The sequence below is a fragment of the Psammomys obesus genome, unplaced genomic scaffold (genome assembly GCF_907164565.1).
Source record: "Psammomys obesus unplaced genomic scaffold, mPsaObe1.curated_primary_1811, whole genome shotgun sequence".
NCBI lineage: Eukaryota > Metazoa > Chordata > Mammalia > Rodentia > Muridae > Psammomys > Psammomys obesus.
In genome coordinates this window covers 8,659,603-8,673,881 of record NW_026596040.1, presented here as the reverse complement: position 1 = coordinate 8,673,881, position 14,279 = coordinate 8,659,603, and the positions used below count along the sequence as shown (strand labels likewise).

The 14,279-nt window shown below is 40.9% G+C and overlaps 1 protein-coding gene across 1 annotated transcript; it reads right to left on the bottom strand.

Moving 5' to 3' along the window:
- Positions 1–122: 122 nt before the first annotated feature.
- On the bottom strand, positions 123–6,288 carry Arl14epl (ADP ribosylation factor like GTPase 14 effector protein like). Its single transcript, XM_055622487.1, has 3 exons — positions 6,196–6,288; positions 3,798–3,937; positions 123–345 (listed from the first exon to the last, which is right to left on the bottom strand). Exons 1-3 carry the CDS (start codon positions 6,286–6,288, stop codon positions 123–125), a joined length of 456 nt encoding a protein of 151 aa, XP_055478462.1.
- Between the last annotated feature and the right edge of the window lie 7,991 nt (positions 6,289–14,279).

Genomic DNA, 14,279 nt, shown 5'->3' with positions numbered 1-14,279 from the left:
ACACACACACACACACACACACACACACACACACACACACACACACACACACGGGGAGGGGAGAAAGAGAATAAGAAAAAATGAGAGAGAGAGAGAGGTGCAAGAGTATTGATGCATCTCTCCTACTCAGGAACACTAAATGGCAGGGTGCTGATGATCTCCCCAGATTCAGTGACAATGTCGTCATATACCCAGCGCCGGTTGCATCGGCACTCGGGCCCACACTTGTTGGAGTTGCACTTGGGACAAGGGTAGAAGCATCCCAGGCAGTTCTTCTCTAGACAGTCACACAGGTCCACGTCATTACAGATGAGCCTGCCGCTTTCGTCATACTTTTTCGTGACTCTGCAAAGAAAAAGTATGACATGAATGAGCGAGCACTGCTATCCTCACTGTGTTAAGAAAGGACTGCACAGCCCTGCCGTGTGCATGGCCCTTTTACTCTCAGGGAGCAGCATCCCAGACATTACCAGAACCAGTCTACCCTCTGAAATGGCAGTGATGAGCTGAGACAGACAGCCAGTGTGTGCAGCCAGGCTTGTAGCTGAGCACAACCTAATTGCCCAGTGTTTCTGGGGCATATAATCACTCATCACACTGAACAGCTAATTGAAGCTTGCTACTAAAGAGATTCTATATTAACCTTTAAATTATCAACATATTGATGGTATTTTTCAACGTATGGGGGTAGGGTGGGGCTCCTCTGCAAACACAGCTCAGTAGCCAGAGTTGGTTCAGACTTCTAGAGTCTGATACAAAGCAGTTTATTTAAGGCACATTTAAGTACAGCACAATTTGGAAGTTTTCTGGTGGAATATAATACCACGTGCATGATAAAGCTTAAGGAGTAATTACATCAAAACTCTTTCCAAAGTCCAGGTTGCCTCTTCCACAAAGATGGGTTCTATGGATAGACTACATGCATAGGGACCTGGGGGAGGATGTGGTATGGTCTTTGTCATACAGATGGTACAAAGGTCAGCAGGCTATTAACCACATCCACTCCTAGCCTTCTGGGTGGAAAACAGGTATCCATCCCTTCCACTGAAGAGGTAACCCTGCCTGTTTAACATTCCTGGTCTCCCTGGTACTCATCTGTGACAAGGACTTCATGTCCTCCATATTTTTCTGCTAAGTTTATACTCCCTTTCTCTCTTAAAAGTACTCTAGCAAAAACTACTACATTTCTTAATGACTCAAGATGAGGCCTATCAGTTACTATACCATATCATTAAGGTATGGAGGGGGAACTATTGGCAGAGGTTCCATGTGCCTTTTCTTTTGTTTCTTTACTTCCATTTTACCCCCAGTGTGGATGGAGATGGTTGGCAGGAGTGCGCATAGTAAGGCCCCGGTAAAGGCCAAGTGTTTAGTGCCAGAGGGCAACACTGCCCCCTTTAGAGCCCCCCCCCCACTGTCTTTATCCCCCTTGACAGCATTCCCAGGGGCAAAAAGAGTTTTACAAGAACTTTGCCACTTACAAAACAAAACCAATTTCATTATATACTTTATAACATGTGCTTGTAAGCTGTGAGCGCAGCTTGTGTCATTTAACTTCAAAGGCCAGCACTTCACTCATGTGGTCACAGTGGGTACCTCTGCACCCCTTGTCCCCAAGCATAACTCTCCCTTTCATAGAAAAGAAAGGGTGAGGATCTGCCTCATTACCACACGTTAGCAGGAATGCCTTCTAATTAAGAGGCTTTTAAAAGTGCATTTGAATTTGTCAACCTTTTCCTTGTTGTTCGGTTAATGTGTATAGATGACTTTTAAAATTATGCATATATGGGACTGGAGAGATGGCTCAGTAGTTTAAAGTGTATATTTTCTCCCACAGGACTTGAGTTCAGTTCCCACCATCCACCTAGGCGGCTCACAGCTGCCTGCCTGCAACTCTAGTTTCAGGGGGATCTGATGCCTCTGGCTGCTGTAGGTACCTGCACTCATATAGTCACATATTTTTAAATAATACATATAAATCATTTTTGTGTGACTGTGAAACAATATACAATTATTTTATTATACTGTCACTTTTCCTTAGTGAGAACTAACTAAAATTTTATTTTAAAAGATATTATATAAGATTAGCACAACTACATACCATGTTTTATGCATAAAAATGAGGGAGGGAAAATTATAATCAGGATATGTTGTATGAGGAAAAAAAAATCTATATTTATAGATTCTAGTGCTGTAATTAAAACTATGTGCCATCATTGCCCAGTGCTTTTTTTCCTTTTCTTTCTATTTATGATGGTTTGTTTGTTTTTCAAGACAGGGTTTCTTTGTGTTGCCCCAGATGTCCTGGAAATCTGTAAACCAGATTGGCCTTGAACCCACAGTTCCATCTGCCTCTGCCCCGTAAGTGCTGGAATTAAAGGCGTGTGCCACTACCACCACCTGGCTGAAAAAAAAAATCTATTTTCAATAAATACCATCCTTCCTACACATCAAATTTTCAAATATACATGCTCACTTTTTACTCCGTTTCATATAAATCATTTAAAAATGTATGTTTATGGCAAGTATAATGCCATATGTATGGAGCCCCTCCGAAGCCAGAAAATTGCATCAGGTTCCCTAGAGCTGCATTTGCAGGCAGTTAGGAGCTACCCAAGTTGGGTGCTCCGTACCAACTCAGGTGCTCAGACAGAACAGGAAGTGCTCCACACTGCTGAGCCATCTTTCCAGTTCCCTGCATTATGTTTTGTTTTCTTCCCCCTTGTCATGCTGAAGTTGGAAACTAGGGCCTTATGCCTGCTAGGCAAGTGCTCCATCACTGAGTTACATCTCCAGGTATTTCATATTCCAATGCATTAACAATCCTTGTATTTAGTGATAGCATGGTACCCATTTAATATCCTGAATCCATTCCTATGGTTACATTATTTTTCCTTTTATTAATACTTCTTTGTTATATTTAATCAACTTTTCTACTTAAAAAAATGTTGTTTTAGTACAAAACTCTTTTTTAAAAAGGTGATCTTTAATTTGAGATGTAGACACCCACCCACCCCAACACATACACATACATAGTTTCCCTAAGTCCCCCAAGCTGTCTGTGAACTTGGAATCTTTATGCTCTGCATCCAAGCACTGGCATTCCAGGCATGTGCTATCACACTTTGCTCTCAACAATATTACTTATTTCTTAAAGATGCTAACATCCAGACATATGGGGTCTTAGTGTACTATAGAAGAAATTTTTGAAATCAGAACGGAAATGTAACCTTTAATTACTTTTGTCAGTGGTTGTTTTAAAAAGATGTATTACAGTTTCTCTCTTAACCCAACTAGTACCCAAATAATTGAGACTGAACTACTATATTTATGTAACAAGCTCTACGGCACAACAACTGAACAGTTATTATTTTATTCTTAACCCTCTAGTCTAGCCTCCTTCCAGTGTAAATCCCCAAGATATTTGCATTTTATGACTTTCTCTGCTCCAGCTGCTTTTTTCTCACGTCTCCAGGGCCTCTGCCTGTGGCTGAATCCCCACTTCCTTTCTCTCTCTTCTCTTCCCATGGCTGGCAGGAAGTCTAACCCTATTCTTTCCCCTGCTCAGCGATTAGCTGTCAAGCTGCTTTATTGACACAATAGGGGATAATTGGGGAACAAAAGTCAGGCAATTCTCCGAACAAGAACAAGAATTGCAACCAGCTATGGGGGGCCCAGAAATCAGCATCTGACTCTTTACACAGTACACAATAACATCATGCCTACATACTTTGCTTAAAATCGAGGAGAACACATGCAATTTATAACCCCATAAGTCAAATATATCATGATCTTACTTGTACTTCACAGAAAAATATTCATTCATTTTCGACATCCTTGCTTTCTTTTTCTGCTGCCTTGTTTCAGGGTTAAAATCTGCCACCTGTGGTCCAGGATTTTGAAATGCCAAGCATTTTAACTGCCGTTCTATCTGTTGCTATGAAATAAAAAAGTGTTTTAGTAGTTGTATTCATTTTACAGTCTTTCAAAATGTACTGTCTGTGGCTCTTATCAAAATACCATAGAAGTGTGTTTGTTTTACAAGGAAAAATCAAGAGTTTCATCTGATTGAGTTTCAAAAGGTGATACATTCTCAAACTGGGCCATTCTTTCTAAATACGGAGTATAAAATGCATGTAACAAAATTGTGGGAAAGAAACAAGAGAGAACCCACAGCCATCACTGAAGAAGTCCATATATGATGTCAAAGGGACATGAAGCCACAGCATACACCATCCTCTGAAATGGGTCTCAAAACCATCCCCTGCACACACCATCACAGGTTTCAACACAGTGCCACTGAAGGTTCATCTCAACCAAAGTCAGATTTAACCAAGAAAAATATTGCAAATTTCATGAATGTTAGGGGATATTTTCAAAATTTTGTTTGGGAGACTTTTGTGTTTAGCATCAAAATGGGGCCTGATTGTCGAAAACAAGAAACAAGACACATCAACTGAGAGTACCAGACCTAACCTCCCCACAAAAGTCATTAGTCCCAGGAACTAGGCCATAGGTCACCAATTCAAGGAACAAGACCATAAAAATCCCTCCACCCAAGAAACAGCCTGAGGATAACCACAAGAACTGCAAAGTATCTTATCTCAGGGTGGGGAATCTGTGCTGGGCATGCCCACTAGACCTTGTAGTAGAACATCCATGGCACAGAAAAATGCATAACATTCCTGAGGTCTATAGATAGCTCATTCAATATTAGTTAACCAATCACTTTGAAACAAATTTGCCCTTGCTAAATATCATCCAATCATGTAACTGCTAAGCTGGAAATTCCTGGTCCTTGCTCAAACCCCAATGAAAACCCCTCTCTCCCTGTGCTCGGGGCTCTACACTCAAGAACTGCTATTGACGGTACGGGCCCAAGCCTGAGCTTGTAATAAAGACCCTACTGCGTTTGCACTGGAATTAGCTCCTTAGTGGTCTTTGGGGTCCATGAGGCATAACACAACCACCATGGTGACTTGGGACCAGACAGATAGCTCAGTGGTTAAAAGCCCTGGGTGCTCTTACAGAGGATGGGCTAGTCCCAGCATCCAAATGGTGGCTCACAATCATCTATAACTCCAATTCCAAGGGTCCCAATAGCCTCCTCTGGCCTTTGCGGGCAGCAGGCACATACAATGCAGTGTAGACACACACACAGAGACAAACACATAAACACACAAATGAAAAGGTAACTTTTTGTTACTGTTATCACTGTTTGTTTCATTGAGACAGGTCTCAAACTAGAGTAGGCCAGCCTAGAATCGACTGTGTAGTCCACGTTGACTTTGAACTTCTGGCAATTCTCCTGCTTCAGCACCTCAAATGCTGAGGTTACAGGTATGTGTGCTATAGGCCAGTGTGAGGACATTTTCTAAACATGTAACACACATATCATAGGTAAAGAAATATTCTTCTGATGGATTTTAGAAGAAAATATAATCTGAAAGTACATAGGCTAGTTTCCATTGGAATTGCAATTCCTAGAAACAAAAGGTAGACTTTCAATGTAACAGGCTTTTTTTTTTTTACCTTAGTTTAATAGCAATCCAGGTAGTCTGTCTAAATATGAGAACCATTTCCATAAACATCATCTTGATGGGAGTATATTGGTTTGTTTTACAAACTTATCCTACAACATCTCTACACCTTACATTTTCTATGAACGGTGTAAAACCTCGTACCCTCTCTTCCTGTTCTGCTACATATTAAGAAGTAAAGAACAAACACAGCAGATGAGCCAACTGCTGTTTGAGTCTTGGTTTTACCCATCATAAATTGTGTAAAATGAACAAATTCTTGTTTGTCTAAGCCTCAACAGCTCATTTTTTTTTAAAAAAATAAGGCTAATAGTATCTTGTGAGACTTGGGTGAGTCTATATACACAAAGTATTTAGAACCATGACATAATAAGAACAAACTGCAAATTTGTTAACTAAATAGAAGACTTGACTAGATTCGTTTCAAGTGTTCTATTGTGAGGACAAGACTTAGTGCTCTATAGAACACTGCGGCTAAAACTGAGGAACATGAAGCAAAGAGGAAATTCATCACACAATCCCAACAGCTGGGGAACAAAATTCTCTCTTGGGAGGTCCCACCCTCCTGACCGTCTGTCATGTCCACAGACATCTCAGACACCCCATGTTAGAAACTCAACACACAACATAGAATCATAAAATCTGTGTGCTATACCAGTTGCTTCTGTCCAATCTGACCGCTCCTCTCTGGAAATGTCTGATCTATGTGTTCTTGAATGGAGTTGTTCTTCTCTGTTGGGTCACTCATTCTGACAACTAAAACAACAACAACAAAAAACAATTGGAAAGAAATGAAACACATCAATATCATACATGCCAGTATTTCATCTTAGGGTATTCTACTGATCTCCTTCCAGGTCTCCTGGATGTTGTAATCCACACTATGTGAGAAAGTCTGGGTCCTTCTCCCCAGGCACCCTTAACCTGCTGCATCTTAGTCCCCTCAATTGCTCTAATAACATTTTGCTCTTCAGGTACTTTGCTGACAAATCACACATACCTTTTACCAATCTTGCTATCACAAATGGCTCTGGAGCAGGCAACACTGTAGACCACCCTCTTTTTTAAGAAGACTGAATTATTCATTCTTTTCCCTTTGTGCTTACTCTCTTGGTGGGGAGGGGTGGGAAGTAAGATAGGCAAACACCATGAACCCCAAGGAATTGTAAAGCTTATATCTATTCCCATGGCTTCTGCTAGATGAAACTGGCCTATGGGTATAGCTGTGGAGATTATCTTGATCCTGTTAATTGAGGTGAGAAGCCATAGGCAATGGACCCTGAACTATGAAAGTGTCAAGAAGAGTGTAGGCACGCGCATGCTCACCCGTGCCTAATTCGTGATCAGGTAGGTGACCTGAGCATGAGTCTCAAGTGCTGACTGTAACTTTCCTACAGTGCTGGACAGACTTATATGTAACCTGGACCTGCAAGCTAAAGTAAGTCTTTTCTCCCCTCAATTACTTTTGTCAGATTATTTTATCACCCAGCAGAATGCTCCTAACCACCCTCAACTCAAGCTTTCTGACAGATTTCTAATGCAACTTGAGATGTTAGTCATCAATTTCTCATAATACTCAGTTTCTAAAACGCCTGCGATTTATCTAAAAGTACTTCACGCAATGCAGCACTATGTCGTTATGTATGAATCTGTAAAAAGAACTTTTATTTGCCTGTTACAATTGTTGTCTCAGAGGCTTACTGCTTGCTTCTGTCTGTTAACCGAGGCCTCATCCTAGAAGCTTCTAGCTCCTGCACAGTCTACTCTAGGCCTAGAATGTTTGCAGCCTCAAGACTTACTGCTTAATGAGCTCACCCTTTCTTGTTCTTTCTGAGCTCATAGTTGGCTGGTTCAGCTGTTCTCGCTCAAACTCCTCTCCCAGCTGACTTACTCAATCTGGCTTCTCTATGGGCCCCTGAATTCCTCTACTTGGCCCCAAACTAACTATAGCAGTCTGCTCTAATCTTTTGGCTTCTTCTCATTTTCTGGCTCGTTCTATCTTCACCTGTGTCTAGCTTGTTCTGTCATTCAGCCTCTCTCTGTGACTCTCTGCCTCCTCTCTTCAACCTGACTCTGTTTATCTGTGGTGGTAAAAGTGCCTCCCCCCCCCCACCGCATTGCCCCTTAAGTAGCTTCCCTTTCCTCTCTCTTTTCGTGGGAGTTGGGCACATCCTAGTCTGTCAAATTTTGTCTGATTCATCACCTTTTCTGCCACTCAGACATCATTTTCAAACATGGGTGTTTCCTCCTACAAACTAACTTTACCTTCATTGTTTGGAATTAAAGGTGTGTACCACTATCCCTCGACCTAAGCTTTTCCTTACTGAAACTTGCTCTATACCAGACTGGCCTTAAACTCAGATCTGCTTGCCTCTATCTCCTGGATTAAAGGCATGTTTGTATTCCAGCCAGGTCCCATATACCTAGGTCTTTGGATGTGATCTCTTGCAAGTGCAGCTATGTTCTGAATTGAAATTCTTCTACATGCATTATATTTTTGCATATATGTAGGAGTCTGACCACAAGCAATGTTGGTCATAAGTACATACTTGAGGGCTGGTCTGTGTCATTCCAAAAGAAAAAGCTATACTCCAAAAAAGAAACTCACAATCCCAGCTGCTTTCCTCATTTCTCACCTGTTGTCAGTGCAGATCACAGGTTGCTATTTGTTCCAAAGGAACCCCAGAATTAACTGTTAAGTTGGTGTGGGTCATTTGGTATTAGCTCCTTCCTGACCACAGGAGACCTACCAGTGGGTCTTCTCCTGACATCTGGTCAACACCTCTGGCTCTTCCCTCTTCTATGTTCCACTTTACATTTCCCAATCTTAGGTAAGAAAATGACATGGGTTTTTCCAATTCTCTATTGGATAGACCATCTTAAACACAACAGTAACTACAATGTGAATTAAACACAACATTAACAATAACATAAGCAGTGGTAGTGGATACAGTGACCACACATTACCCTTCACCATCTTGGCATTTCCTTCCATGGAGTATTTACTTAAAAAAACAAACAAACAAAAAAAAACTGGCAATCAGAAACTTGCCCTTTAGTATCAGTCATTTTAGCAAGGATTGTCTTTCTCAAAGGCCTGGAAGCCACTTGTCTGAAATGTAATCCACAGGAAAGACAGCATCCTCTTTCATTCTACATGAGAGGACAGGAGTCGAACTTTGATCAAGGACAACTGCCAAATGCGAGTGGCCTTGTCACAGAGACAGACACTCAGAATTCACTCACTGTCTAACACATTCTACTGCCCAACGCCCTGTATACTCTGCCTCCCAGTACTTTTCTAGTAGTATATACTACCCATTAAGAACCCTTTCACCTTTTGTTTTAAGGGAGTTGAGTTCAACCTGAGTTCTGTGGGGTTTTTTGTTGTTGTTGCTGCTGTTTGTTTTTGTAATAGCGCTGCATAGTCTAACTTGCATTGTTTTATTGTCAATATTTATTATTGATGTATCTTTTAGTTAGACAGGGGTTATTCCTAAACCAGCTGTATACCCGAATCACCACACAGAGACTAGGATTTATTTAATTTACCTAGAGCACAATGCTGGGCAATAGTTACTCCATTCTAAACCGCCAAGCCCACATAGTTTTCTCCCATTCAGATTTCCCACATTATACTTGCTTTAAGTCATATCTTGGTCCAGTTCATCTCTCCTCACAGTTCCAAATCCTCCCTGGCAATCTCTGCTCTCCAACTCCTCCCACTTGCTTCCTTCTCCTCCCCTCCGGACCAGGATGTCCCACCCTACTCTCGTTTGCAAACCACTGGCTGGTTGTTCTATTGAAAATACAGAGAACAAATGGTGGCATGTTTACACAAACTTGAGACAGGTGATGGTTAGAATAAACATTATAATGCAATGTCCGGATTGAAATCAGATAGTGGGACAGAGAAATCAGCATTTGAATGAACAAGGGTAAATTGCTCACATTCCACAAGAAAATCACACCACGTCTGTCAACAGATGAATGGATAATATGTTATATATACACAACACAGTATCATCCAGCCACAAAGAAGAATAAAATTTTGTCATTTACAGAAAAATGGGTGAAATAGAACACAAAAATGCAAACATCACAAGCTTTCTTATAGGTAAGTAAAGAGAAGGAAGAGAAGCAGGACGAAGGGAAAAAAGGTGATGGAAGTAGATGAGAAAATATTAGGATAAGGAAGGGGAGTCAGGAGAGTGTAGAGAAGAAAAAAGAAATAGCCAAAGAATTAATTATATAAGTACATACAGAAATCCAGCAGTGAAGCCCATTCACTTTACTGTTAAGATTATTTTTTTAATGACGGAAAACCTAGAGGGATTGATTGCACTTTGTTTGAAAAAAATGCAGTTTTTTTTTTCTCTAACACTCTCACATGTAATTTCAGATTTGTTCAAACAAACATTATTGCAAGTTATTTTTGAACATGTATGAAGACAAACTCATGTTAAGCTATTTTAAAAATCACAAACTCCCTGCTGAATCCAAGATCACGTAGAGTTACAAACAGTCTTCATAAGCTGTGTAGTTATAAATTTTTATGACATTATGGAAAATAGCAGGAGAGGAAAATGAGATGTATTTTTCCATGGCCAATTTAGTGCTCTCACATTAGACCTGTTATGCCCCTACTTCCTTCCAACCCTGTTCATCGAACATATTCTGACCATGTTTATGTTCCTAAGTTAGAAAGTTGTCTCTTATTTCTGCTAAAAGACCTTAGTGATTCCTTTCTGCTTCAGTCCCATGTTCCTAGCATTGTCAGGGAAGGCCCTTCGCAGCTGTCTCTAACGGAAGGCCTAGACTCAACTCAGCACACAGCACTTGAGCCAAAGTGCTTTCTGCAACTAACTGTTCTCCAATCTCTTGCTTAACTCAGAGTGCTTTCCTGATTCACTAAGATTCTTTTCTCTCTGGGGCTCCATTGGGAGGTTCTCCCAAAGAATGTTGAAAAGAAACACCGGACTCTCTACTTCCTTTACATAACAAATACTGAGACTATGACTGAAGCAGGGGAAGTGATAAGAGCCAAGCCACACAGAGACTTCTTAGAGAAGCCTGGAAGGAACCAAGAGGACACACAGAGGTCACCTTGAGGCCCCCTCCTTCCAGGTGGAGGGTACATGGGAAAGAAACTGCCGTCTGAAGCAGGAGAGTCACATCTGACTTCAAGTTTGGATTCTGAAATCAGCCTAAAAGAAAGTGGTGCACTTCAGGCCCAGGACAGCAGCTCTAGGTTCTCTCGGCATTCCTCAGTCCCTACCTGACGCTGGGCACGGCTGGCAATTCTCTACTCTCTTCTGAACTTTTCAGGGCAGGGGCTTCTTCCCCTCCTCCTCTTGACCATGTAATCTGGGCATTTTGTTGCTATTATTTCTTTCTTTCTCTCACCCCTTGCATGGCAACCAAGAGCTGCTTCTAATGAACCTAAGTTTACTTACTTTAACTTGCCTTACATGAGAAGCAGCCCAAGCTCCTCATTTTTTAATTATAGAAAAAAGAAGGAATGTTAGTATTTAGGCAGTCTGCGTCTGAGCTACTAGCAACCTAGGATGTCATCATGTGTCACCCACCAGGTAGCTACACCTGGCAGGCATGGTTAAGCTGCTCCTTAAAAGGATCAACCCCCCACTTTGTTTCTCTCTTGCCCTCTTACTCTGCCCCTCTCCTGCTTTCTTCTCCCCTTTCTCCGTCAGGGCGCCCCCTCCCTTCCCCATCATGTCTTGCTCTCTCCTTTTCTCTCTCTTTATCTCCATCTTTCGTATAACGAATAATAATAAACCTCTTTCGTATAAAACCTATATGCATCATTATTTCATTGGTCCTAACAGAAAGTCATAGTGAAACTGTGTTTGAGCCACCAGAACAGCCATCACTAGAAGGATTGAGGTTACTGGTATTATGAATTATAAATATGAATTTATATTAATATTATAATTTAAATTTACATTTATATTATAATTTAACTTATATTAATAGATATATTTATAATTAAATATGTGGACATATTCATTGATAACTAAATATATAAACATTTGTTTAATTGTAATTAACCTTATAAACATTTGTTTAATTACAATTAAATATATAAATATATTTATTTATATATTTATTTGTAATTCAGCCCATTGCAATCAAATTTAAACATTTAAATTATCTTTTTTAAAAGCTACATTAGAATGCCACTATACAGCCATATATTTCTCTAGCACTGGACTATATCATCATTTCTTGGATTGAGCATCCGATGAAGCATTATCTTATTCGTGGGTCAGGATGGCTAAATTTTCTATGGAGGATAAGCAGCGCTTCCTTTCCAACCTTGACAAGCTGCACTCTCTATGGCAGCCTCAGGGCCTCTAAAGCCAAGGGAAGAGACTAAATAGGGTCTCTATCTTGCTCAGAGGCACAGCCCACCAAGAAAATTCCAGACAAATTGGCCCACACTTTAATCACGTTGATCTTTTGGGTCCCTTGGTGTATTACTTACTTCTGTTGTTCATAGACTGAAACACCCCGAGTAAAACAACTAAAAGGAGGAAGAGGTCTTTTTTTTTTTTTTTTTTTTGCTTACAGTTCAGAGGGATACTGCCACTGTGCCAGGAACGGATCTCAGGAGGAATGAGAGATAGTCGACTTCATGTATCTATGGTCAGGAAGCAGAGAAAGTAAACAGGAAGTGGGGCTAGGTTATAAAACCTCGAGGCCCACTCCCACTGACCCACTTCCTCCAAAGAGGCCCTACCAACCAAAGGCTCCGAAGTCCTTCCAAAACAACTTGTCATTTGGGGTCTAACCATTTAAATACATGAGCCTATGGGGGATACTTCAGTCAGCCTGCCTGGCATGTTTGGTTGATTTTATGAAAGCTGATTGTGTCTTGTATAGGAAAGAATGAGTATTGTTCAGCTCTATCACTAAGACACCTGCAAATCATCAAATCAGGGGCAGAAAATGGCTTAAACTCTAGCCCCAGAATTGGCCTGTTTTCACTCAGTATCAAATAAAGCCATTTACTCAGAGACACTTCTGTAAGATTTCCCTGTATGCTCTTAGAAGAAAAGTACATGCATTCATACAAAAGAGTCAAACTGTGATTTCCTCTCATCCTGTCTCTAGTCTTAGTTCCTGCACTTGCTAAAAATGCTAGGCCAGTTCGGTAGCTGACAGGTGTCTGATTCCAAGAAGGGCATTTTTGGATAAGGCAGTGCAAGTGATCAATTAACTGATTCCCTTGCTGATGCCTCCCAACTGGGCAAGCTGTATTCAAAGCCACAAAACTGCTTAACTTTCTTTCTTTTCTTTTCTTTTCTTCCTTCCTTCCTTCCTTCCTTCCTTTTCCTTCCTTCCTATGTAGCAAAAAAAACATCAATTATATGTGTTCATATGGATTAAAACTATTGAGCTGTTTAGTGTCTTATGCCCATAATTTCAGGACTGAGGTAGATAGACTGTTTAGAGTATAAAGCCAGCCTGAACTACTCAGTACAGTTAGTTACTGGCTAGCGTAGGCTACAGAGTAAAACCCATCTAAAAGGAAAAAAAAACAAAAACAAAAACAACAAAACAAAAACTAAAATAATACTATTGTGTTACCAACAACTATACCTACAGATAACTAGAGATACTTTATACCCATTTCCTATACCAAGTGCATGCACAGAGAGAGAGAGAGAAACTGATTCTATGGCTCAGGATAGAGAACCTGGCAATCAAGAGAATACAATACTTGCACATTGCAGCAATCTTGCAATTGTTCAACACCCCCACTCCGACCCCCACCCCCAAAGGGTTGTTCTGTGTCAATGACAGGTTACAAGCTTCAAGGGCCATATTTATCAGAGTTCTTGGATTCTCAGTGCAAAATTCAATGCAACTTTCAGGATTATGAAGGACAGAAACCTGTTTGCCACGCCCCACGGATAGAAAAGGAAGAGACTTAAGAGACCAGAGATTGGGACCATTTTCAGCATCACCCTCAGTGATAAAACCCACAGAACCAGTCATCTCAGAGCTTGGCCATGCAGGGCCTTCCTCCCAGATCCCAACAGCCCTTTAACGTTTATTTCTCAGTTTTCTCTTTATTTTTGGTCCTCACTGCAACAAAAGAACTCGGATTGTCTTCCCCTGTTAATTATAACACAATAACCCGGGCAGCAAGTCAGCGCTCTGTGCCTGGCATGTGCTGTCTTTCCTTCTAATTTAGCTTGTATTGTTAGCGGAGCCCTGTTCAAATGACCACCTGCCAGGCTTACAGGTTCCCTGTGTCTTTTAATGGTGGCTGACTAATCAAGCCAAAGTAGTAACTGGTAAAGGGAAGAGCACATACCTTTCAGGAGGATGAAAAGAAGGAATGAAAGAGAAACTGTGTTGTCTTGTTTCCTTTGTTTTGCTAGGAAACCATAGAGCTCTCAGGGGAAAAATCAGAAAGTCTCCCAAGTGTTCCTACAATTTAATGCTTGTGTAATCATGGCTGGGGGAGGGCAGAAGGCAGAAAACGGGGACAGAGATGTGTTACCTTACTCTCATCCTCATAAGTCAGTTCTGAAGTTCTACAGACAATGATACTTCATCTTCTCTTCCATCTTTCATCCCAAATAAGCAACTACTCAGAAGTTAAGTCTTGGCTCTACAGCTCCATCTTGCATCTCGGCTTCAAGTGTTTAATGTTAACATCTGATTACCTTTTGGCTATTCCATACTTTAGTGTAAATACTGTAGTAT